At 42.4% G+C, this 26,847-nt stretch overlaps 1 protein-coding gene across 4 annotated transcripts in view; it reads right to left on the reverse strand.

Moving 5' to 3' along the window:
• Positions 1 to 26,847, reverse strand: part of INPP5A (inositol polyphosphate-5-phosphatase A) — a 188,993-nt gene that overhangs the window by 12,433 nt on the left and 149,713 nt on the right. For all 4 annotated transcript variants that reach the window (XM_053948879.1, XM_053948880.1, XM_053948881.1 and 1 more), the window contains exons 10-12: positions 19,243 to 19,338; positions 18,836 to 18,910; positions 6,699 to 6,772 (exon numbers count right to left, since the gene is read on the reverse strand). In XM_053948879.1, the coding sequence (XP_053804854.1) occupies positions 6,699 to 6,772; positions 18,836 to 18,910; positions 19,243 to 19,338 (245 nt within the window). The remainder of the gene's footprint in view (positions 1 to 6,698; positions 6,773 to 18,835; positions 18,911 to 19,242; positions 19,339 to 26,847) is intronic.

A 26,847-nucleotide genomic window follows, 5' to 3' on the forward strand; every position in this document is an offset into this window, starting at 1 on the left:
GGGACACCCTGTGCTGTGCTGGGACACCCTGTGCTGGGACACCCTGTGCTGGGACACCCTGTGCTGGGACACCCTGTGCTGTGCTGGGACACCCTGTGCTGTGCTGGGACACCCAGTGCTGGGACACTCTGTGCTGGGACAGCCAGTGCTGGGAAACCCAGTGCTGGGGCACCCTGTGCTGTGCTGGGACAGCCAGTGCTGGGACACCCTGTGCTGGGACATCCAGTACTGCTCTGGGACCCTGCCTTCTACAGACCATGCTGCCAGTACTGCTCTGGGAACTGTGGCACCACTCACCAGGCAACACTGGGGAAAATTCAGATATTTGATCCTTTTTGGTCCAGTAAAGGTCATTCTGAACAACTGTGCAGCCTACTTCTAGGTTCAGATACAGATCATTTAGCAAACTTTATCATGTTTCAGAGAGTGGAAATGCCTCCTGTTCAAAAACTCCTTGTGCTCGCTCATCTGTCAATTGTCCCCACATTTTATAACACCAATTTTTTTATAATACAAAGTATTTGAGATGGGATGGAACTATAAAGCATCAATAAAAACTGAGCTCGTTATGGGAAGAACTGAGACAATTTTGATTTGGTTTCTTTTATTTTTGAACTTAGGTATGAGTCCTCACATTTACTAAACCTTTTCTCATTTACAGGTCTTTCTATTTATATATGACATTGACAGAGAATTCAAAAGGGGAAAACCTCCAACCACTCTTCTTCAGAAAATTATTTACTATTTTCATATTTTCTGAGAAAATGTTGGATCAGTTTACCTTCAGCTCTCAGATTGTCTAAGATACTTTTACCTGAAAAAGGATGGTGAACGTGGACTGCCAATACAACCTTTGGGTGCTCTGAAAGTTTTAAGGCCAAAGATATAAATAAAAATATTTTGATATTTTTAATTTACAGTCAGCATTAGTGTGAGCTGGTAATTAAGTGTGATTTCAACAAAATACCATTCAACCAATCAAAGGGTGATATCTAATTTTTGTCAGGTACTAGAGTGTTAGTTTCTTCCTCAAAATCGAATTAACATTTTTTATTTCCCTGAACCTGAAAGGGAGAGTTGGATTCCCTCGATCTCTTCCTAACAAATGACCCCATGTAATTTATCTTCATATGCACATCTTAGGCAGCAGATCTAAGCTAAGCAGTAGGACACACTGGTGTTTGAATTAGATGATCTGCTTCATAGGTACCAAAACACTAATAAGCCTTGGTGATGCTCTGCAAGCCAACTGCCCACGATACGTGTCTCACTTCAGCCAAATCAGGAGGGCAAACAGAGCCCTGCAAACACAGTAGTTATAGAGCAATGTGTTAAACAGCTGCTACTTGCACAGGCTACACTAACACCATGGTGATAGTACCAACAATTGGAGTCAAAGGTGACAATGGGACAGGGGGTCACCCGGGCAAACCAGCAGCAAAGGGCAGGATGGGTAAACAGGACTTGAGCCCTGAGTCTGGGCACAACACAAAACAGGAGGGTTAATGACATGGTATATTTATCAGAACCTTTTTTATAGATTTATGCTGGGCACATTGCTTTTTGGCTTAACACTTCTTTGGAAAATACCTGTCTGTAATATGCTTCAGAGTGAGCATTACTGTATCACCAGTGTCGCAGGACCTTTTTCAGTTTAAAAAATAAATAAACCCAGAGCCTCTTTCTTTTTCCAGAAAGCATAATGCAACCCTTCACTTTCTGTGAAGAACATTCACCCAGAATGGTGTCCATAGTGCTGCTGAAAACCACCCTGTGGCCAAACCCCAGTGACAGGAGGACACGCGTTGGTGCTCGCTCCGGTGCCAGAGGCTGGCACAGGGCTGATGGCAACGGGCACACTGTGCTCTGCTCTGACCCAGAGCTGTGGGGAGGCCCAGCTGGCAAGAACGGATTATTTGGCAATACTAGAATGGGTTATTCGGCAATACCAATGCCTCAGCAAGTGAACACTGAGTGATGCACTCTATTGCTTTAGTAACAGTAATGCTGTACCCCACGCAATGTGTGCAATACTGCTACTAGTACAAGTGGATAAATGGAATTATGAATAATGTTGGCTTGTTGGGAAGGACCCAGTGCTGACTTGTTGCACCAGAACAGCCTGATGTTACTATCTATGACTGTGATTGAGCTCGATGTCTTTTCTGGGAATACCTGTACTTCTCAGAAGTACCTTACTTTGGGGCTAAATTTTACAAAATCTCATATTGGAAAAAAATAACTTGGAACCTGAGGGAAGAAATGGGTCAGGATTCAGACTCCAAACTACTGGGCTTTTCAGCAGTACGTTCAGATGGGACAGCCTGGCTGGCAGCAAGGACCATAAGCTCTTTAGAATATGCTTTGTTTTCTGCTTGCAGTGTGGTGTGTAGTCCTTACTTTACACGGTCTAGAGTAATTCTTTGAAACTTTTTTACTTCATTGGTGGTCCTTTCTTTTCCCCTTTGCCATAATTCCTTAAACCAGACCTTGGATAATGCTGTCCAGTTCCTCACAAAATAAAGAAACACCCTATTTCAATTTGAAAATTGAGAATTGGTGAGAGTGGCACTGGTTTAATGTGAGTGGAAACATGGAGGCAAGATCTGAAAAATCATTGTAATTATTAAATTCAAATTGTTTTGGAAGAAATGACAGCTGTCTCTCTGCTTGCAGCTGGGAAGCTGTTTCTGTGCTTCAGCCTTAGATGCTGTAAGCACCCAAACAACTGCATCATGTCAGGTGGGAATTTGCTCCTTGGGGGCTGAGAGATCCATGGATGATTTCAGATACCTCACTAATACTGGAAGGAGTTTTACAGTGCATGAGTGAGTTTGAAGTTCAGTAGAAAATACTTCTTAGTTGGCAAAAAAAAAAAAAAAAATTGTGTTATAAAAGTAACTGATAATGCAAGCATAAAAATAACCTAGGGCTTTTTCATATGAGTGCCTAACTCCCTTTTTGTGAGACAACAGGACCCAGTAGCATTACTGAGGAGGTGTTCTAGGAAATGAGAATCCCGATTGCTTCAGGAGTGCTGCCCTGCCCTGTCAGCAGGCAGTCTGTATGATCTGAGAACATGCAGAGAGGCAGTGAGAACACTGGGAATGAAGAGCAGCCTGCTGACACCTAAACCATCATCTTGTACTTCCATTTCACACCCAAGGGTGAGATTGGGGCTCTGTGCAATGGCATCCAGAGGTTCTACTCTGCATAGTCTCTGCAGAAGGGAAGGAACAAGGGAGCACTCTGGGCTTTGCTTCATGCAGAGCAGGCTGGCTCAGTGTAAATCAGACCACAAAAATACATGTGTCATTGTGCAACCTCCTAGGACAGAGAAGGGTCATGGGACAAAATACAAGGTAGAGAAAAAATATTTTATGGACTAAATAAGATTTTTGCAGAACAGTGAACCAGAGCTAGAGAGAATTCCAAAGGAGGACACTCTGCCGAGAATAAATGAGATTCAACCTGCTCAGAGGTGTCAAAAGCTGAGACACTGCCAGTGCAGAGGGTCTGCTTGAGACAAATATCACACAGAGGGTATCTAAGACACAAACATATGTCCAACCAGTAAATTACATGACAGCCTAATTCAACAACAAACAAGAATAGGTCACTTTAAGAGAATGATTAATACATGAGATTGCTGTGCATGCAGCCTTATCTGAGAGCAAACCTTGTATGTGGGTGTGAACTCTTGCTAAAGTCAGCTCCTATCTTTGTTATACAACAGCTACAAGAATAATTATAATAATTAATGGAGAGCAGTGATAAAGGTAACAATTGCCCACCTGTATATTGACAGACCACAATGTTTTTACTTCTTTTTTTTCACACCTCCTGCCTTTTGCAGTGATTGTTGACCATGAAGCCCTTTGCAGCCTCACACTGGGCTGTTTGCTCATGGCCGAACTGTTCAGCTTGTGAGTGACAGAGCTTACAGAGTTTAAAATTCTAATTTGTATTTAGTTTCCAGGGGCTTGGGTTGCTATGGGCTACACTAGATCACAAAGGGTAACAAGATGAAAAGATGAATATTCACTATATAAAATAAAAGACCTCAAAATATAGAAGTGGGTGAATAATGTCTGAGGAATACTCTTTGGAAATATTTTTTACAGGTTGTCTAACATAGCAGACCTGCCACATAGCCTGTGGTCTCTTGTTAAACTGTGGCTGCCCTCCCAGGAGGCCCTCCCCTTTGGTATATCTCAGCAGGACAGAGGAAGGGTTTGTGAGGGAAGGGTGGACTCTGGACAGGGCCACAGGAATGCCTGGCCCTGGCTGTCCTCCTGCCACTGCCCTGGAGGCTCCAAGGACCCTGGACAGAACGTGCTGGGAAACCCTGTGGGCATAGCATCAGCAGATCCAGAACAGATGGGACGAGCCTCTTTCCCCTGGAAGTTCATTCACTGCATCCTTGACATGCTCCTCTGGGCACAGGCATACAAGGTGCTGAGCTGATATGGCTTAGGCACATACATTAAAGAATTGAAAGGAACTCAGAATTGAAGAGAAGTTTGGAAAATGCTTTAGGGCTGCTGAACAGAGAGGAGATAACTGACAGGCCTGCAGATGCTGTCAGTGCTATAAAATCACAGAATGAAGGAATGGTTTGGGTTGAAGGAACCCTTGAGCTCAGTCAAAGCGTTGTTCTAGATGGGTTCTAAGGGGTGACTACCTGAGCACCCCTCCTTCTGCACTGCATCATGATGGTCACCCATGGCAGCATGAAGAATTCACAGCAGATCAAGTAGACATTTGGTCTTAAATTACAGTATTGCACTGGGGAAGAACAATAGATTCATTTTGAGTTCCCCAAGTATGCCTGCAGAAATGCCAGGTTTAGATGTGGCTGTAGGAACACTCAGAAGTGGCTCTCCAACCCATCCCACATTCAAAGTTAACTGAAGAGTCCCGAAGCTAATGTGCAGTAACACAGAGTCTGTCAAGACCCTGTAGAAAGTCCTTTGTATATGGAGGAACATTAATTTGCTGTGCTGCCTTAATACCATTCCATTTACAGATACAAATTTAATCTGTAACTATAAATCTCATAGAAGTATTATATAAGTAATTATTTATACATACCAAAAATTATGTATGACTAAAAATAGTGAAGTATTTCTGTTAAAAATACATTACTGAGCCTGTGGCCATGCAAAGACCACAGGAGGGGTAATAGGATGTCCTTGCCTTATGACACAGAAAACAAGGAGGGAAGAGTGAAAAAAGCATCCTAATGTAAAGCTAGTTTGCTCTTTATATATCCATGCCATCTTTCAGTATATAATTTTTTAATAATTTCTTATTATTACTATTACTATTAGTCATTGAGAAGGAAACAGAGTGAGTAGAACTAAAACACACAGAGACTACTCACACCTATTTCTGATCTCTGCTTGAGGGGAGCATGACACTGAAAAGCTCTTACAGAGTGGTCTGAAGAAGCTGAAAACTATTCATGGAACAATGTATTTTTGGTAAGCCTTGCTTTGGCTGAAAGCACTAATGTTGGAGAAATTAAGTAGAAGAATATGTATGGTATAAAAATTGCATCACTTCCCCTCACCTTCATCCACCCTGACCAGATACATGACGAGTGAGGCACACTTAGGGATGTGCACACCCTGCTGGTCTACTGTTATCATACTCAATCAATAAGGACAATTTAGAGTGGTGGTAACTCCGTGCATACTTCCAGTGTCCCAGGGGATCAATACAAATCAGTATCGCAGCTGGCTGGTAAGAAGTAATGAGATTATGATCACAAAAGGCAAGCTTCCCAAATTTTTTCTTAGCGTATGCCAAAACATCATACTTTTCTATCTGTCCATGAAGCATAAAATAGTAGTATCTAAACATATTAAATCTATTAACAAAAAAGTATATAAAAATCATAGTTTTATCTGCCTTTCTTCTACTATTTTTTGAACTTTTTCTTTGTGAATGCACTATTTCTTTCCCTTGAAAGCAACTGTGAGATTTGACTTCCTCACTCTTGGAAAGGGACCATACATGTATAAAACGGCACCAAATCTTCCACAGATTTCTCCTGAATAGAACTGCCGTTTGCAAAATGCTTGGTTTTGTATGATAGGAATAGTTGTCCATTCATGGCTAAAACACCTCAAGGATACTGCTGACTAAAATCATGCACCTGTATTAAGCCAATTTATTCTAACAGTCTTAAGTAGTTATATGATGTTTACTGAAACTGAAAAAGCAGAATCTAAGTTCCTGCCCTCCTCTCTGATACCCCTCTTGGATTTCCCTGAGTGATAGCAGTAGGCTCTACACCCCAGCTGACTGTACTCCTGCTGAGTGCCACTGCTCACAGTCATCAAACAGCTTGAGGCAAAGACTGTCTCTGTTGTTGCAGTAATGTGATTTAACAGGTGGTCTGGGCCCAGTGCTTAGAAGTCCTTCCACATCTCTGAGCACGCATTCCTGCCAGGTCTGTTTTAAGAGCAGCTATAAAAGACAGGATCAGCGGAACCCAAATGATGAGCTATGGAGCACTACTGGCATGTGGTTTATTAGTGATGGAGGGGATGTGGGGAGAATAAACAATCATGAAAGGAACAGAGATCATAATTTCTGCAATAAATATGGGAACATTCACATTTTAGCAACAGTGCAAGTAATAATTATGTTGTAGCTAGTTAAATAAATGGATTATATATGAATCTTACCTGGGAGGAAATGAGATGTCCAGTTCATACAATCTGTCTTTAAAGACTGACAGCTCTCTGTCAAATTCTAAAAGCTATAAAAGATAGAAATAAATGCTTTCACTCTTAAATGTTGAACTTCAGCAATTAAAAAATACTACATTACATAAAAGGAAACTATGATCACACACAGCTTGAGATATAGCCTTCATAGAATAGTTTTGGTAACACAGTGTAAAACTGTCTGGACTATTTTGATACATAAACAGTGCCTTGAGAAAAGTGTTCAAAACATTCCTTTTCCTCAGTGAAAGTTGTAACATTGGCTCTTCACAGCACTGCCCTGTAAGTGCACTTACACTGCAAGGCTACATTTCTTGAAATTTCATTAGCAGTCTCTTCAGAGATAAACCAGACTAGCATTAAGAAAGAACAGCAAACTGATATGCTAACCAGCCCATGAGAATGTCAGTGAAATGCATCATATTACTCTGTATTATCTTAGTGCAGATAAGCAACTACAATGTGCACATCACTCTTACCAAGCAAAGCCGAGTTCCTGTTCACCTGCTCTGGATGGTGCTTGGCAGACAGCAGACAGAGGGATGCATGACAGTAGGTAAAGGGTGCTCCCAGGCAGCAGCCAAGACAGAGCACCAGAAGCAGGTGTTTAACAGATGTAATGTCCTGTATAAATATTAGTCCCAGCCACACTGGTTTTCCCCATGACCTCTACAGAGAGAATAAATATCCACAGTCTTTGTTCATAAACACGAACCCACTCACAACTCAATGATAATTGTCCCCATTGAACCCATAACTGTTCTGATGGACGCAAATGATCTTACTCCAGAACCTGGCTGGGGTGCAGCCCCACGTCTCAGGGAACTGCAAGCTAAAGACAAAAGCTCATCCCCATGGTGCTGGCCCTGGCTCTGAGGACCACTTGCTGTTCTGATGAGCGTCCCGGCACTGTCCCGCGCCATGGTGGTGTTTGCCCACCGTTCATTAATCATGTCCCATCTCACAGCTGTGCTGATACCACTGTATGAATGGTAGAGGTTCCCAAAGAAATTAGATTGTGTCCCCCTTTCCCCTCTGTCACCTCATAAATCATTCCTGAAATGTGCAATTAGCAGCTACTTGTACACATTAATTATCTGCATGAAAAGCAGCTACCTGAACCACCTGCACTGCTGATTAGTTCCCTCTCCACAGCTCGCCCAGCTCTCTCCAGGCTCTCCTGCCATATGTAGGTATCTTTATATGAAGATGCCAGGTGATGGGCAGCTTTCCCTGCTTTAGTTCATTCGACACCAAACTCTGTGGCAGTATGCTGGAAAGATTCTGCAATGCTAATAACTGTGACAATTTGTGCTTGTTTTAACATCTGATTGTAAGCCTGAGAATTCAGTATGTCTACAAAAATATTTTGAAATATCTGCGTGGAAACTTATAGTATGTATCTAATAATATACTCAATACTAAAAGTGTTGGGCTGGTCCAGCACTCACTGGTATAACTGAAGTAAACTTAATGCACTTGAAGAATAAATGGATGTTTCCATCACCGTGAATGTTTCCAGGCTCTGCTTCTGTTTTTCAGTAAGCAGAACAGATTGGTAGCCACAATACATACACACTGGCTATGAAAACAAATATTACCATCCCTTTCCTTCTCCACATGTCTCCACCTTAGAGGTATCAGCCACCCTACGTGAATCTGGGATAGGAAAACAAGTTTCCATAGCCAGTTAAAACTATTAATTGAAATGTATGTCTACACATGTTTCCTACTGTTCCAAGTAAACAGCTCAGAGCAGGGAAGGGGAGGTGTCAGGAGAAAGGCTGTTTCTGAAGTGTTAAACTGAATGAAAGAACAATGCTCCACAGAACACAATGGTATAAATTACTCATGGCATCCCAAGGGTTGGCAAAGTTCAATAGATGCATTGTCCTCTCACACCAGTTCACATTTTCAAAATTTTATACATTCAGATTGTTCTAGCTATGATAATATTTGCAAACTCAGTGAGGCCTGGGGTTTAGAGGACTAAGCATTTGGATGTGCATTATCATCCACAGAAGTTTCTGCTGTATTTGTTTGCTGCAGTTGTGCATGCAGTGTCTGTGCTATGCAGATGAGCTGCTGACACTGTGGCAGATAACAGGAACAAGACAGCACTGTGTACTGTGCTGTCAGTTTCCCAAGTTTCCCCAGGTAAAGGTACAGCTTCAACCTGAAGCCAAAGCCCAACCAGGTGCCTAGAAGGATTCAGGGAATGCTCATGGTGAAGAATTCATCCTGCCATGTAAAACAGCCAAATATGTTTACTGGATTATTTGCAAGAGCTTTTATTTCCTGCTAGATATTAAATAATAACGCACTTTCATAAATTATTTTTCCTAGTTATTAAGTGACTGTGTAACAGGGCCTGTAACCTTCTGTCCAAACAGAGTGTGTAGACAGACACCTGCTCGCTTGAGAGGGCAAGGACGGGTTATCTGTGTGCTCAGGGCTGGGCAGTGGAAACCCCCCAACAACCCTTCTCTGTTTACCTGGCAGCACTGCAGGCAGTGAGGAGAGCAACGGAAGAGATGATGTGTGAAAACCTGAATTGTGCATTTTGAGAAACTGCAGTTATCCTTTTCAGTAGAAGACCATGTTTCAACTGTTATTTTTTGCTGTGAAAAACACTTGCATTCTCATTTAAGCCTGTAATCTCAAAATGCAAGGTTTTTGATGCAAGTGCAAGGTGTTCATTAAGCCTTGTCACAAACAATTACAAATGTCATTTGCCCTGAAAGCAACTTTGGTTAAGAGAAGGCACAGGGCCTGGCATGGGCATCAGTCAATTCCATCTGCTTTACAGATATACGGGTGCCTGGAGCAACCTGGCATGACAGAAAATGAATGAAAATTAACATGGGCAAGATGATACTGAGGAGCAGTCAGAATTTCACAGGGTAATGCCTTTACTTTTAAAGCATGTAACATTGTCTTTAAAAAACCCCACCTAGAACATACTCCTTTCATGGCAATTTCACCACAAGCTGCTCACTGATTTCCATACTGTACACCAATCAGCACTGTGAATAATGTCATTGCTGAACAGGAAACATGAGTATGTCTGTCACTCTAAATGTTTTAAAAATGAAAAAAAATTAAGTTCAAACACCAGAAATCAATATATTGTTCTATTTAATTTACTCATAATAAGATCATCTTTAAGAACCAAATCTTTAAGGTGTTACATGACATGCTGTGGTAATTTGAGCAATTACACAGATTTTAAAATGCTGTGACTGGGAGATCATTCCGGAATTATATGCCATAGGCAGTTTTCAGAAGCCTGTTATTTTTTCTCCAAACTCAGTTTCACCAATGTATTTATGTGAATGCCACATATTTATACCTAAATAAATGTGAAGATGATGCAGGGTCTACGTTTTATCTGCTGCAACACTGAGTTGATGACATTACATCAAGATATTTGCTCTACAATGTCCAGTGACCAGCCCAACAGGAATGTTTGATGTACACCTGAATGAAAATACCATCCATCCATCATCCATCCCTCCGTCTGTCTGTCCGTCCATCCATCCAACCAGTGTATCAATAGTTAGTTACTACCTGTGAGCCACTGTGACCCCACACTGCTGGAATGCAGCCAGGCAGTATGTGTAGGAATGACTGCATTTGCAGCAAAGGATATTTCCTATTTATTTTGAGGAGAATTAAAAGCATTCAGGACTGATGGCTGTGTCAGCTGCAGTACCCATCACGTCCTAAGGGAATGATCAGAACTGCTGTTTTTCTAGGGTGCAGTGTATCCTGTAAAACCTGATGAAGGGATTCTCACTTTTTGCTCCCTTTTTCTTGGCAGCACTGTAACATGCATTTATGTGCTGGGGTGGAAGTGAAAGCAATGCACAAAATTCTAAATTCCTACATTATGCAGCTTCACAGTAGTCAAAAGGTTATAAGAGAGTTTAGGCAGTTGCAGAAACCGAGGTTCTGCTTGCTTCAATTTAAAGCAATGAGGCACTGTTAAAAGGTCAGCATCTATTGGGTACACTGCAATGGGCCACCTTGGCTAAAATCATACACGTATGAACCCCTTCAAACAGGGCAACTTAATTCAGTCATTGGAGTAGAACAACAGCAATTACTCATCAAGACCTACAGACCAAAGTCAGAGCACTGGTAGATCAGGAGGTGATATTAGCAGCATTTATCAAATCCATCCGCAGGGCCCACAAGAGAATTCACAGCTGTGAAAGGGAAATGAAGTTTCAGACCAAAAAGAAGAGATGAGCATACATAAGTGACCTCAGAGAATTAAAACATGTGGACCCTGGTCACTGTAACCTCCTTTGCCAGTCTTGTGGAGCGCATGTTTTTTTACAAGAGACTTTGGAAAGACACTAATTTTATCCATCTTTCCAGTCCCGGCAAATTATTTAGAAACTGATTCAGTAGTCTACTGATTTCAGGTAAAGGCCTGTGGAAATGCTGATCCTTTCCACTTATCCATGAAAATGCTGTACATACCTCTGTCTGATTTAAAGCTACTTCTTTCTCTAACAAAGACTATGTAAAATGATCTATTACTACATATTTTGAATCTTAATCTTCTTTCTCTCATTGCCAGTCTTTAAAATCATATTTCACAGAAAAAAACACCAAATCATTGAATATAAATTTACCACTTATGCGGTTTTTATATAATATTATATTTCTGCACATATCTATATAACCTGAATGGCAGTGTTGTCAAATCACAAACGCCCACATAAATGTGGATCTATGGCACACAGAGAAATGGCACCAAAGAGATTGTTCTCAGCATTAGGGGGGTGAGGCACAGCAATGCATGGCTAGTGGCACTGAGGGCTGACATGACTGGTATGGATAAGCTGTCAGTCAAACACCTGCTAACAGTTGCAAGGGCTCAGCCACCCCTCTCTTCTGCAACATGCAGCAGCAAATCCAGATCTTATCCTGTGAGACTTTTGTTACTTGAAAAAACCAGCATCAGAAATCAGAACCTGTTGTAGTATTTAGGAAATCATCTCTCAATGAGAAGACTGGAGTATATGAAAAGGATAAACTAGTGAAGAAGCCAAAAGCACCGACACAGATTAAGCCTGGGCTTCCACTCGTGCAGCAGCAGGGAACTTTCTGCTGGCCTCAGAAGCTCCTTCCACACCTCAAGGGCTCCTTGCCCAAACGCTGCCCTGCAGCAGTGAACTGCATCCCATCCCTCAGCTGCCCTGTGCCCGGCAGAGCCTGGAGCACACTGAGAGCCTCCAGCCCCACCACCCTGTGTGCAGCCAATGCTTCCAGCAGATGGGATCTGCTCGCCAGTACACAGCCTGGTGTGAGGCACTGTGGCCCACAGGACAGTGGCTGTGCCCTGTGACTACCAGCTGCTCACAGCTGAACACACGCTTTCCATTTTCTGATGGGAAATTTGGATTTTGCTGCTCACTCTCCTGGGACTTCAGTGCTTACCTCAAAAGAAAGTTGACTCTGGAAAAATGTATTCATGCAAATTGCCATTTTCATAACTTTGCTGGGACAGACACTAAATATTATTGTAATAATTCATACACTGTGCACAGCAGCTTGTGACAAAGCCCCTTCAAAATGTCAGGAATGACTGAGTGGATGCTGCCTTTAAAACTGAAAGACTTTAATTAGGCATATCCTACCTGCAAATATGACACACTCAATGGATTATTTCATTAAACTTAATATATCTGTTATTGTGAAACATTAGTTTGTCCCACCTGGGAATCCAAACCACACACTATCCTGTTACACAGTTACTTGTGATCTGCAATTTGGGAAAAGCATAAAATATGGAGAATACAGTTTTAGTATTACTTGTAGAGTGGTTAAAATTGGAATTTTCTTGAGGAACGACTATGAAATGTTTCCTACTCAGGCAAAACTCCCACTGTGGATTGAAGATTCCCCGAGGCTTGGCCGGCATGAGTGTTTTGGGGAACAGCAGGACCACAGAGGCATATCAATGCTAGGTGTGCCCCTGAGGGGTGTGGGGAGCTCAAATCAATCCCTGTGCTGCCCTCACAGAAAGTCAGGCATCTCCCAAGGTCACTGGGAACCTCCAGACACCTAACACTGAGGTGCTGCTCTTCCAGCAGGGATTCAAATCCATCCCCTCCTTGTGTGGGGCTGCTGGAGGCTGCTCTGGGAGCAGCAGGGAGGAAGACTGCAGTCTGTGCCTCCCACACCTGTGTAACAAGAATAAGCAGACAGGCCCCGGACCAGGGACCAGAACCCATCTCTCCATCTCTGCAGCTGGGTACCCCACTCTCGTCTCTAGCTGTGCCTTTTGTATGAAAGTATCCTCAAGGACAAATTTTCAAGTTAAAATTACTATTTGCTTTTCTCTGTGCAATCTTTTGTGCATGCAGACATTAATTTGGGAGGTTATCAGGGGTACCTGGAGAGCACAAGAGGATTGAGCTGCTGCAGAGAGATGGTGAAAAAACAATTAAGCACCTTTCTATTCTTATTTGGCTTGCCACAGACTTTGGGCAAGGTGTGGAAGCTTTGGTATGGCGCTTGTGTGCACAAATATTAACTCTAAGGGATGATGGTGACATCCATAAACTTGGGGACTGGAATGCAGGTGCAAACGTTGCCTCCCTGGATATTCTCTTATATGTCACACAGGTTAAAAAGAGCCAAAGCACATTAGCAGATCATATTACAGGCTGGATTACAGAGTGCAAATACAGATGCTGAACCTACTCTTAGGGCTAGACTTAAACAAGAGACAATGGTAAAAAAAAAAAAATATATCACAGTACACTTGAATTATCCTTAGGCCATACAGCAGCTGTATAGAACAGGATGGGGGAAAAGGTAATGAAATAGTATTTGTAACTTTGTGCTATGGACAAATTTTACATCAGAATTATTCATCTATTTGAAGCTTGCGGTAAACAGCTAACCCAACACATCTGGATTGACTTGTTTGTGCAATCTGGATTTACATTTCTGTTTTGCTAGTGAGAACAATTTATTGGTAATATTCCCTATCTCTGTCATTTCTCATTTTGCAGTTTATCCAGTGGCATATCAACTAATGGCTCATTTAAGCAAATGCAATTCTAAACACAGGAATGCTGCTTCTGAATAAAGACGCAGAGCATGAAGCTATTTTCCTATTAATACTTTATGAAAATCAGGCATCTCAGAAGATTATCTTAAATAAAAGAAGCAGTTTCAGGATAGGCAGGATTTCTTTATGACCAGTCTGAGGTAGCAATGGTCCTAAGCAATCAATTTCCTTTCTCTATCCTAATTTGCCCTTATACATCATATTCAAGATTTTATCTGGACAGGGGCTGGTTGGCTCAGTGGATAAACCTCTGCCTTTTCACCTCTGGGATCATGGTTCAAGTCATACCCTGATGAAATGCACTTGATCGTCCTAATCTAGTTCCTAGTGGACAGTATTCCCATTATCTTTAAAAGGGTCAGAGCCAGAGCCAAGGCCATTGGGAAGAGTGCATTGTGCTATATCTTGTCTGTTGATTAATACATTTTCAGTGACGCCAGATCTTTAATCTTCATCAGCATACATATTCTCACAAAAATCTTAATAGAGGTCCCTTGCGGACTATATCCTTCTGCTCAATTTGTGTATCATTTCAGGATTTCCTGGGAACACACACATTCCCCCCCAAATATATTGCTTAAAATTTAAAAGTTTGTTTGCCTGTACTGTTTGCAATAACATCTCTAGGTTAACTAGCATGGTAACACATCACTTTAAATCACTACTTCTCAGAGGGAAAACAAGACCTTTAACTCAATCCATACTTAAAGCACATTATAATTTTCTTCTCATACCATATCAGTTGAGGCTGAACACACACAGAATAAAGGGAATTTATTCTGTGAAGGGAAACTGAGTCAGAACATACTCTCCATAAGAGTTCACTGTTTGTCCTCTGCACCAAGCGAGCTGCTGCACAATTAAGAAATAGAATCACTTCCATTCCATGAAAATCCAGGTTTGGAATCATTGGGCTTTTCAGCATAACACTCTTGGCTCTGGTTTGGCATGAATGCTGGTACACCACCAGGCCCTCTGAACCCTCTGGTGATCCTGGAGCTGTGTGCAGCAGCGCCGTTGGACTAATCCTTCTGCCCCTGAGCAGCCCAAAGCACACGGGACATGGGCTCTGTGTATCTGTGGGAGGTGGGCCTGTGGGGGCTGGGGCTGCAGCACCCAGGACCAGCAGGGACAGCAGGATGCAGGACCACCAGAGCAAGCACAGCTTCACTATTAGTCACCAGCTTCCACAAAGATCAATAGAAAAAAGAGATCATGATCTTAGCAGGAATATCATCAGGTTCCACTCTTAAGGCAATTAATTCACTGATCACTTTTACTACACAGTTGTGGTCCAAGAACAGTGCATTAGCTTCTACCTGGATTGATTATTTAATACAGATCATAGAAAAGACAGGAATGTAGGTACCATTCCTCACCTTTAATTGCAGTTAAAGATTATAAAATGATTCCTGATGATTAAATCGTTCCTCTGTAGTCATTACAGGTTTTTACATTCTTACTATATATTTATTTAATTGACTACTGAAGAAATACAATTTAGCTTGTGGTTCTTTGGTATAAATCAATAACCTGATTATATTTTTTTTCATTACATAATTACTCTTGGCTTGCTTTTCTTTTGATTGTTTTGAAATTAACAGGGAACTCCTTTTGAAAAAAAACCCCACTTATAGCCTGATCTATCACAAACAATTAAAGCATCTGGAAATATCTGGTAAAAGTGTAGGTTTATTCAAGAACTCCCTGCCCCTCTTCTGGAAGCACTGGCATGGCTGATTTTTATCACTTAAGGGCTGGAAATCCAAAGCTACAGCTGTGTTTTGTGTGAGTGAGATGCTGGTGAGCCAGTGTGAGCTCAGCGGCGTGGGCAGCCCCACAGACCCCACAGGAAATCCATGCAGGGCTCCAGGGCACTCTCTGCACCTGCTGGGTTGAAGAGGAGCAGGACCACAGAGGAGCCATGGGGGCACGGTGGGGGCTCCCATCCAGGAGCTGCTGCCTCTGGGAAGGTGTGAGAACCTTCAATTGTCCACCACTCCAAAATGAGAAGCCTCATTTGTCCTTTTCCAGTACTCACAGGCAAGCCCCCAGAGCAGGATGACACCATGGAACCAATCAGCACAGCCTGGCTGTGTGCTACCATCCAGGTCAGAAATGCTGAGCTTTTGCTAATTGAAAACAACAACGTAACTGGGACCTGTGCGATGCCAAGGTGGAACTCTGCATGCTGCAGCTCCTCCTGCCCGCCTCTCTCAGTGCTCCTCTGCAACACCCTCCCCACACACCCACACAGGACAGCTCTGTGTGGCTGTGGACTCACACCCTGCTCTGTTGGATGGACCACAACTCCAACGTACAATTCAGAGCACAGGAATTAAATAATAAAACACTTCTGCATCATTGCAACAATGTTGCAATTTGTTTTCAAATAGGCTTTATCTTTTTTCCTATCACCATAGAACTGGGTAAATCTGGGTGTTCCTTTCTGAAATACAATGATACAGAACAGTCATTGCACTCTGGGGTAATCAATATAGGTAATTGCTAAGCTAACTTTGGAATAAGCTACAGCTAAGTCTGAATAAGCTACAGATTAGTTTGGGAAAATTAGACCCGACAGATTACAGTATGCATTTCAAACTGAATTTCTGTTAAACAGGTGATTTGTATCTATATCAGATTTTTCATAAAAAATAATCATTTTTATAAATATATATTATGATTCTTTTTGTTGATTACAATGTAGAAAGGAAAGAATAACTGTGTATGGACAATGAAAAAGTAGCCTGTTGATAATAAATATTTGTCAGATCTTGTCACATCTGTATACATTCCAATGCTACTGAAGAGACATGGCACTGATAAAAAAATACCCTCTGAAAAATCAATGGATTTTGAGCTAAAGCAGTTGCTAAACACACAGAAAACATCTTTATCCAACAGCCCCAGTGCTGTGAAAATTCCCAAGCCTTGCACTGGTACAGCTAAGGAAAATTTAATCTTCCCAAATACTCATCAGGGCACTCCATCCTGCAGACCTGACAGCCCCACTTATAATTAATTATACAATTTCGATGGGAATATCGACTGCACAAAGCTATAAATCATAGAAAAAGTCAATAGGCATGGACACATTCAATCATGTCCCGACCAATGATTACTACTCTTAAAATACAATAATTATTTTCAGGAGCCAGCTTGAATTAAATTTCTGTCAGGCCGGTACAAGACCGGCGGTTGATGAAGGATGCGATGGATTTTTTGGGTTGAATTCGGTGCAGAGACATTTATCGTTTTAGATAGGTAGTTTGTTTTTAGTGATCATGGTGCTGCGTGTTTAACTAGACCATGAAGATTAGATTATCTCCAATGGCTCATTATATCGTTTATCTCTTTCTTCCATGTTTGATCTGGAAGATTTCCCACTTCTTGATGCATGAAAGAAATGACTACTGATTTTGAAATGGAATGTGTTTAAGTGGGATTCTGCCTGTACCTTCACACCCCACAGCCCTGTATGCAAATCAAGCAGCAGCCATCCAAAATACCACTAGGACAAGGCAAACAAGCACCAAGAACAGCTTTACACAGCTTCAGGAGTGCACTGGGGGAAAACACAAATGACAAATACTTTGTCAGTTGTTTAAAAAAAAAAAAACTGTAAGAGTTATTATAATTATATGCATAGAGGAAAAATCTGAGACAGGAATGTGATTCATATGGGAAAAGGAATTGGAAGGAGACATTGCTTTGAATTAAATGTCCCCAAAACTGCAAAACATCAGTGAAAGAAACATTAGGCATTTCCGAGGATGCATTCACCTTGTAAATTGAAACCAAACAACCCCAGACTGATCTGACAGTGACTGTCAGAAGTCATTTGAAGCATTTGAAGGTACCACAGAGGCACCTCTCGTAGTGAGCACACAGGCCACATGAGCCACGCTGTGGGACAGCAGCAGGGACTAGAAGGGGAATCAGATCTTCACCTCTCATGGGTCTTACTCAGCAAATTCTTCTGACCTCAACAAATGAGTGAAATCTCATATTCTCACATGGAATCAATATCCCAGGTGAAGCCAAGTTAAAATCAGAGAGGGCACCAGGGCTTCAGCTGCCCTCCATGTCCTAGAGCCCTGCAGTCAGCCCTCCAAAAGCCTGGCTCTCTGTGAGCAGTGAGAGAATGAGCTGTAGGCAGGGTTTGAGAGGAGAGGGGTGGAGAGCCATGGATCCTGTGCACAACCCATCCCCAGGCAGCAAGCAGCAGTGTGCCCTGTGAGCGGGCACACTGTGTGACTGGCACAGAGTGCAGCTAACTGGGAGCTGGGGATGGGGCCCTCTATGTGTTCCCTTGGATACATAACTCCTAGGAACCCTGGATGAAATGGAGTAAGCTGCAAGCTGTGATACACAGCTTTTCCAAAATGAAGTGGCCACCATTTGAAATAAAATCACATTAAAGAAAATACAATGCCCCTCTCCACAGAAAAATCAGAGTCCTTGTTACAAATCAGAGTGTGAGTGTCCCATGTCTGCTTAATCCTCTTGGGAAGTCCTGTATGTTTGTCCACATAGTGACAGTCTGCTGCAGAGCTTGAGATTGCTATTCGAGTTACTCTTGTGTTTTGAGTATATTTTTGCACACTTAGAAGACCCAGGTGTTTTCAGAAGGGTTTTGCATTTAAGGGCCTTTCCTAGGTTACTGTGTGATGCACAATGAGGAGCTAGGAAGAAAAACAGGATGCTTGAAGAAATGCAGACTAGAGGACAGACAAGAAAAGTGAATTGTTGTGTACATTTAATTTACAAGATATTTATATAAAAAGAAGGTAAACATGCCAAAGTTAAGAATATGTACACAAAATAACTGGCTAAGTGGTGAAGAAATCTGAAACAGTTATTGTGTTGGCTGAATTATCTCTTCTCATTCTGCAGACAGGATAAAGGGTGATAAGGATAAAGGGCTGGTTAGAGAAATGCAATTTGTATGTGAATTCCCAACTTACTCTTTGAAAGGGTTTAGCAATGAACTTACCGCAGTGCCATTGTTGTCTCTAAATACGTCTTGATTAAAATAGTCAAAGAGCTTCTTTTCTAATTGCAGCATAACCTAAATAAAAAAATAAGGAGAAAGGTCAGCAAAGCTCTTGGACTCAGCAACTCAACACCCAGCTGCTGGCAGTGACCCTTTCAGAGACATGCAGCCCTTTAAAACCACACATTTCCACATGTCCAAAGCCCCTTGTCAGCTTGCCCATTTGCTTGGCTGGCAATCACTTAAACAGATCCAATTAACTGAGCATTAGGTGTGACAATCTATATCCTCCCCTCCCTTTACATTATCAGTTTGGAACAACTATATTCATGCTTTGTAGAAAAGAAAGTGAACATTCAACACTGTTTCTATTTACATAGGGGTGCCAAGGGCATTAAGTTGTTTACCTTTCGGTCATTATCAGATTCACGAAATATTAGCTTGACTACTTCATTTGTGTCAGCTGCCCGGATGGTCTGCATTGTGGCCTTTGCACATAGTGTCTAAGAAAAACATAAGAGGAGAAAGGGAAACAAGCTTTTATGCAACAGAAGACCCGATTTAACTGAACATTATGAATAGATCTTCAATGCCCCCCATCGATTACAATTTGCTGTAGGTCAAAATACAAAGCATTGCTAATTTAAGTCACTTCCACTTATTATGGACTTGAAACAATAAACTGAATTACTACTTGAAGAGAAACAGGCAATATTAAGAAAATATCAGTCAGGAAAGGCAAATAGTCATTCAGCTTCTACCATGCAGACATGTTCTTTCACAGTTATCACTGCACGCTGTATCACACATTACATGCAAATATCCTCCAAACCACTGCTTACAGATAATGACCAGGTTTTGTGCTGGTTCTTAAGAGCTGATAACTACATTGACACTGCAGTTCTGTGAGTTAACCCTTGTTTGCAAAAACATCTGCCCTGTAAATTCATGTTACAAGTACACTTTTCAAGTCAGAGAAATGCTTACACAATCTGACAGCAATTTTCACAGTTTACTTTGCATAGCAAATTCCCTCTTTTAAGTAAGAGACATCATGTCCCTAGATATTCTGAGGACTGGGTGCCTAAAACATATTATGAACCAACATTTTATCAGGCACAGATGAACAACATTATATCAGGCACAGTATGAATTTCCACGAAAGTATTGGGCCTTGATCTATTGGCCACTGGCCTGGCTGAGACCCAGTTCCACGGGTAGTGGGGAATAAAATGAACTGGGCTGCTCAAAGGGCATGGCAACAGGTAAAAATCTAGAGCTTTTAGCAAAGCAGTTAGCGAAGCTTCAAGTATGTGAAGTGCTTTGAAATGGAGGCATCTCCATCTTAACTGGGCACATTTCAGTAAGTGCTCTGCAGCTTCCCTGCCCGGGCAAGGCTGCTGGGTGTTGTGCAGAGCTACCTGTGCCCCTCTGCCTGGCTGCTGGGAACCACAAGGAAGAAGTCAGAAAGCTGAATTGAGGAAATTTTTCAAAACGGGCATTGTTCAAAGACACAGATGTGTCCCCACACGTGGGAGGCAACTCAGCATCCATGGCTGCTGCTGAGGCACACGTTGCTGACAGGATCTGTGCACAGCCGTGGATGTGCATATGGCAAAGACCGTCCTTCTGAAAGAAACCTTCTTTTGCTAGAGGCTCTTAAGAAAAGTGTTTTCTGTTAAAGAAAGTAACTGAGTCAAGGAAGCAATGAGGTGACTTCCCTGCTCTGCTCACCCCATTCCTTTTCATAATAACCAGACAAAAGATTTTAATTTTGTATAATGTTAATTTGTAAAATAAATATGTTCTGTGGTATAGACTTTCACATCCTACTACGTGCTTCTCTCACAGACAGAAATACTTATATTTGGATTCATTATCAGAGGTGCAGTGTCTACCAGACACAACACCATGAACTACAACTCACTTCTCCTTTCCCCATTCTCACCTTCTCCTGAAGGCAGAATTCATGCCAAATAAGTATTTAAACAAAAATCCATCTGCTTCCAAATAATTAAGATCTCATCTGAGGATCTCAGTGCCAGAATGGGAATAATCTGCCAATGGACATTTTGATCCCATTTGATAAAAATTTGATCCTGATAAAGGTCCTCACCTATTGGCACAGTAGAAATAAAAAGCAGTGAGTTGAGTGCTTTCATTTTTAACAAGTAACTTGAATGGGATTTGGTAAAAACCCACAAATCTGTTATTTTTCCTACAGGTTTGTGAATGAAACAGGTGTTAATTCCCCATCTCACTGAAAAAAATTATGTCCATTTCTGACAAACTTTTCCTGACTGTTTCCTCCCTCCCCAAAAGCAGTGCCAAGTGCATCTAACTCTGGGTTTAGCCTAGAACACTCTGCACACTCGCAGGTGTGTGTGCAAACACAGGTTCCACTGGCAGAAGGAGCACTGGCCCCACAGGCACAGGCACGGGCTGCTCTGCGAGTACTTCATCTGCTCTGCGGGATGTTCAGGTGGTTTTTTGAAGGCTTGGGAGAAGAGTGGTAACATGCTGGTGAAATGCCACCCTGCCTGGCAGGAGGAGTGGCATGCTGCACCTCCAGGAGCTTTTGCCTTCTAGCACAGACCTCCTACCTGTTCCCTCGCACCCAAGGCAGGCGGATGGCCCCTTTGTCTGCTCGGACCTGCAGCGGCCGTTTTGCCATCTGTGTCCGAAGGAGCTAGTGAGGTAATCCAGCAGCGAGCCATTCCCAACCTCGCTCCCTCCACGCGGGTGATTGAAATTCAGAGCACAGATCAGATAATCGGGTCAAGCCCAAAAAAAGAGGCTTTGGGCTCATGTGTCACAAATCAGTCTGGTCCCTTCAAACAGCACACCAGATTAGAACAAGCACCCGAACAAACCAGAGCGGAAAACCCCGCAGCTCTCTAAAGCTGGTTTCTAAAGCTCTAACAAATCGCTCCATCTTTCACTCATTTAAACTTTCCAAATGAGGGTCAATACGGTCCCCGAGCATCCAAATGCTAATGCGCTTAAGTGCGCTTAAGCAGCTTTCCAGACTGAATGGGCCAAAGAAGGGCTCGAAAAGACACGGCAGAGTTACTGTCACTGTCAAAAAGTCATTGTAGCCACCCCCAGAGTGGTTGCAATTCAACAAATTCATGATTTCTGTCTCTTAAAGGCATCTGCTTGAGAACATTTTTTTCCCTGAGCTGCTTTATCTCACAACGTCAGGCTGGCTCCAAAAGAAAAACCCTGCGATCGACTCTTGAGAACCAATACAGAGAAAGGACCCACATACCTTATTGCTTTCAAATTTCACACACACAAAAAGTTACCTTATTCACAGACAAAAGTGATTGGGCAAAGGTTCATTTCTTATACAAGCTGGAGGCACTCCTTTTTTCCTCCTCCTTTCAATTTCTGCACAGTCGTAGTCACCCAAGCAGAAAACTTTCAGGACCATGTGCCTTTTTAGGCAAGCCTGCTTAAGAAGGGATTTTTTGTTGCTAGCAAAAAAAAAAAATCAAAATGCTATGAAAATTCACTGTTCCTTGCTGGGTATTCCCTCAAAGGTATATTTTTACAAGGGCAGTAGAGGTGAAATCAGATATCATAACTCTACACAACTTCTTTTTTAAAAAAAATAAAACAAAACATATTTTTTTTCTTTGGAAACAAGATTTGGTTAAAAAGCTTGCAGGAGGGCTCTATTCAGAGTTGAGATAGAGCTCGGTAGCCAGCCTTTCCCTAGCAAACACAGCCATATCTCATTCCTGTTTTCCCATACTATACACAGGTAGATGCTTTGTAGAACTTCTGAAATAGCCCTTTGTGATAACTTATGTGTACTGAACTGCAAAACATAGTAACAACTTTCCTGACAACGGCCTTAGAATGTAATAACAACATCCTGCTACACAAAGCTAGGAGGAAATGTTTTTTTTATATCTACAAGAGACAAATCTGGAACTTCTTCTAGACTCGGCAATTCTCAGAATTATGCTGTTGATTTACAGCATGACACACCTTCTGCTCCCTCATATACACCACATATACACCTCATATACACCACAAATCAAAGTGTTTAAGACTGCATTTCTTCATACTTAGAGTAAATAGGGATACAGGCATTAAAACAATTGTTATATTCATAAAACACACAACAGTCTATAAAATACACTTTATATCGTGTTTATATGGGAACACTGTGAGCAGCTGTGGACTGCACTGCTGCTTCCTGCTTGGCTGGAAATAGCTGCGGATTTTTCACTGATTCCACACTCCTGCTTTCTGAACATCCTATAGACTCTGAGTCCACCTCCTGATGTGTGAGCTATTACACGCTTGTAAGTCCCTCAATAATTTTTAGGTGGTGGGAGGGAAACCCTCCAAAAGGGGGTATTTAAATACCTACAGACAGCCTGTCCTACTGCATCTGTCCACTCATGTTAAAGATGTGCATTATTGTTCTCTATTATTTGAATACTCTACTTAGGACTTATTATTACTTTGAATTCTTCTAAAAAACAGAAGAGAAAATAGAATATATACATTGTTCCTTTACAATTTAAAAAGTTCAGCAATAGCTGCCACTGGAATTTGCAGCAAGCTGCACAAATTGACACAGATGTCCTCATGGCTGTGAGTGCTAGGAACGAAGTGCAGAGTCTGAAGATTCCTGACAGAAGCTAAGTGAAATAAGGTCTTGAGCACATGAGCAACCAAATCAACTACATTTTAAGATACTTGACTTTTTTCCAGTGAAATACTCTGTGGATTCTGGAATGACAGAAAAGACAGACATACATGTATCATCTAATTATGAAAGTGAATACTTCTGAAATGCTGCTCAAGACCCAAAATCAATCTGACACTTATTAAACTAGGATAATATTAAAAAAAATTATTATAATCTGGATGCAAATTGTATTTGAAATAATCAGTGAGGTAAAAAATTTGCTACTTTGGGAATAACAGAAGCATCTGTCTTGTTTGGGCTCCTCCTTACCTTTGAGAAGATTACATGATTTCCTGGATATTGAGAATACAACAACAGCGAATTCCCCAAATCAAATGACATCAGAGAATTAAAATTTGCAAGTGAGAAAAACAAAGTTACACGTAACTTTCTGAGTCATTGAGAGTTGTGCATTTAGCTACAGGACAGATAACACCGTGCTTTTTAAACTGCACCTTCCCATTGAAATGGAGGCTTATTATAGCCAATTTTTCACAGCCACAGAGGTTTTTGGCTTCACAGCTGCTGCAAAAATCAAGGGCATCCCAGGGCTCAATCTCCAGGGTACAGCAACCAAACCCTGTCTGAGATGACATACACTTCTATTGAAAAAAATATTCTTTAGACTATATATTACCTTGTGTTAACTTTAACTGTGTGCAAATAGCAATAATATCCCAGAACAGCTACTACACTTTCCAGCAGCAGGAACTGAACTCAGCAGTGACGTAAGTGTTAGCTGAATAAAGAACAAACACAAACAAGTATTAATGAGAATCCATGTAAATACCAATACGATTACTTTCTCTTTGGATGTTCCCAGAGGAGTCAGCTCACATCCAGCGGAGGCAGGGCGGTGGAGCCGGGTGGCAGCAGAAACCCCTGCCCTGCCCCTGTCTGGTGGCACTGCTCATGTGCCCTGTGCACAGCCCCTCTTCCGAGGGCACATCACTGCCACTGACAGGACCCTGCTGCCTGCACCGTGTCGGGACTGATTTAACCTCAGGGCAGGTTAAAGAAGCACCAATCCTACCCCTGTGAGCGCCTGGCCCGGGAGCTGCCTGGGACCTGTGGGAGCTCCGGTCCGCTCCACGCAGCCCCCTACAGAACTGTGGCACAGGGATATTCTGGGATATTTTAAAATGCTTCTTCGGGTGGTGTCTGAGACCAAAAAATCGGCACCAAAATACTATCCTCATGCTCCCATTGTCCCAGAGATCTCCTGCCTCCCTAAAACAGATGATCCCTGCTGGAAACAACTTGCCTTCCTTTGGTCTCAATTTCACAGCAGCACTAGGTTAATTGTAAAATGCATTTTCTTGTCCAGAAACAGATATAATTCATGACAAGGTTACCACAGCATTCCACCAAGCAATGCCAAACCCTTCCTGTTTACTTTTCAGGCACTGTGCTGAGTGACCTGAGCGTCCAGGAGGCAGCAGGGCTGCTGTCGGGCAGCACAGTTGTACCTGCGCACCCGCCTGCAGCCAGGGTGGCTTCCCTGCCCTGGCACTGCCCAAAGCACCACCCGGCTCCTACAGAGTCATCCCACAGCACTGGCTGTGGCTCCTGTGCGTGTTTGCTCAGCAGGCAGGAGGCCAGGCTTACCACAGCATGCTGCTGCAGACCCTGGCCCGGGCAGGGATGGGCACTGGAGTGGCCGGCTCACAGCTGGAACAGCTGGCCCAGTGCCAGAGTGGCCAGCTCAGTGCCATGTGTCAGTGGCACAGCCTGCCCTTCTCCAGGTCTGGAGAGAGCCCCGAGGTCCCTGACTGCGGCCTCTGCTTCAGCAGCTTTGCTCTGTGCCAACAGCTGGTGGCAATTAGGGCTCTCTTTTAAATTCTCTTCTTCAGAAAAGAATCTGAATTAATTCCAAAAGGTCTCTGCCTCTCAGATTCTCCAAGGTTACAGATCAGGCTAAAACTCCTTTTCCATATTCCCCTGAATGCTGATTACCTTCTTATTTTCTCTCTCTGTCTCTCTGGTCAGGTTGCACATCTTTTTTGCATTCTCCTATTTCATCTTCCTGACTATGATCTCAAGCCTGAGTCCAGCAAAGTATCTACATGGTTATTCACAAACAATTTACCTGGAGCTGTCTGGCACCTGTGTGAATCAGGACATGGAACTGTGCAGGGTCTCTGTGGATAAAGGTAAAGGGCTCTCCTGCTCACTTTTTAAGGCCTCAGTTTAAATTCACTTGCTGACATCAGATATCAATAATCGGCATCCAGGACTTTGATCAGATCCAGATAAACCCACAGCACAACAAGATCTGAAACTTGGAAGCAATCTGCCAGAAAAATCCCTTCCCTCCTCCTGTCCATCCTTCTAAATAATTTTGTATTACTACTTGATGTCAAGTAGTCCTGAGGGAGTATTCTAAGAGAAATATTTGCTTTTTCTTAATTATAGAAATTGGGACAATCCAACTGCTCCTAAGGAAATTCTCTGCATAAATGCAATATGTATGTCTTGTTCCATAAGGTGTGATCCTCTTCAGATCTACTCAGATGTTCTGTTACTTATCTTCTATTATTTTTTCTGCTTTGGCCATGCAGTAATGCCAGCTTGAGAAATTCCTTGTTGGAAACCTTCAGAGCACTTACACTCTTCCACTCCAGCTGACCAAGCAGAGGACTGGGTGTATTGTTCAGCAAAGACTTTGATGAAGCACACAGAATCCGTGATGTAAATCTGTTTCTGCAGAGAAACATAAAATCCCCTGCTCTCTTGAATTCAGGGGGAATGGAATAAGAGGCAGCTTCTCTCCTTATAGCTAAACTTGCTTTTACTTAACTTGCAGAATAGGAACCTCTATTTCTTTTCATTCTAAAAGCTAAACAGGCTGTGAACCCCATCTGCTCCTGTGTACCTTGCAATTGCCTTTGCTTTGAGGGGTAACATTTGCCTGTGTGCGCACTAATGGTGTTTGTGTTTCTGCTGCCTCCAAACTTCATGGTTTCTTACAGCCACAAGAAATGAAACATGGGAGCAGTAACACCAAGTAGCAAAAATGTAAGCCAACTGCTAAGAAAATTATTTGGTGCTTCTTGACTTCCAGCACTGGGTTCTGCAGTGCCTGGAGCCTGTCAGCTCCACTCTCAAGCCTTGCAGGGAGCACACGTCCCGACACAGCGCAGCATGGGCATGGCCAGCCCATGGGAGTGCTCCAGGCTCCCACCTGACCTCAGAACAGCAGCAAGCCCAGAAACACTCCCAACCAGCACTGCCAAATGGAGTAAATTCAGGAGTTTGCCCTTTAAAATAATGGGGAGTTTTTTACAATATCAGTGGTGTG

The sequence above is a fragment of the Vidua chalybeata genome, chromosome 8 (genome assembly GCF_026979565.1).
Source record: "Vidua chalybeata isolate OUT-0048 chromosome 8, bVidCha1 merged haplotype, whole genome shotgun sequence".
NCBI lineage: Eukaryota > Metazoa > Chordata > Aves > Passeriformes > Viduidae > Vidua > Vidua chalybeata.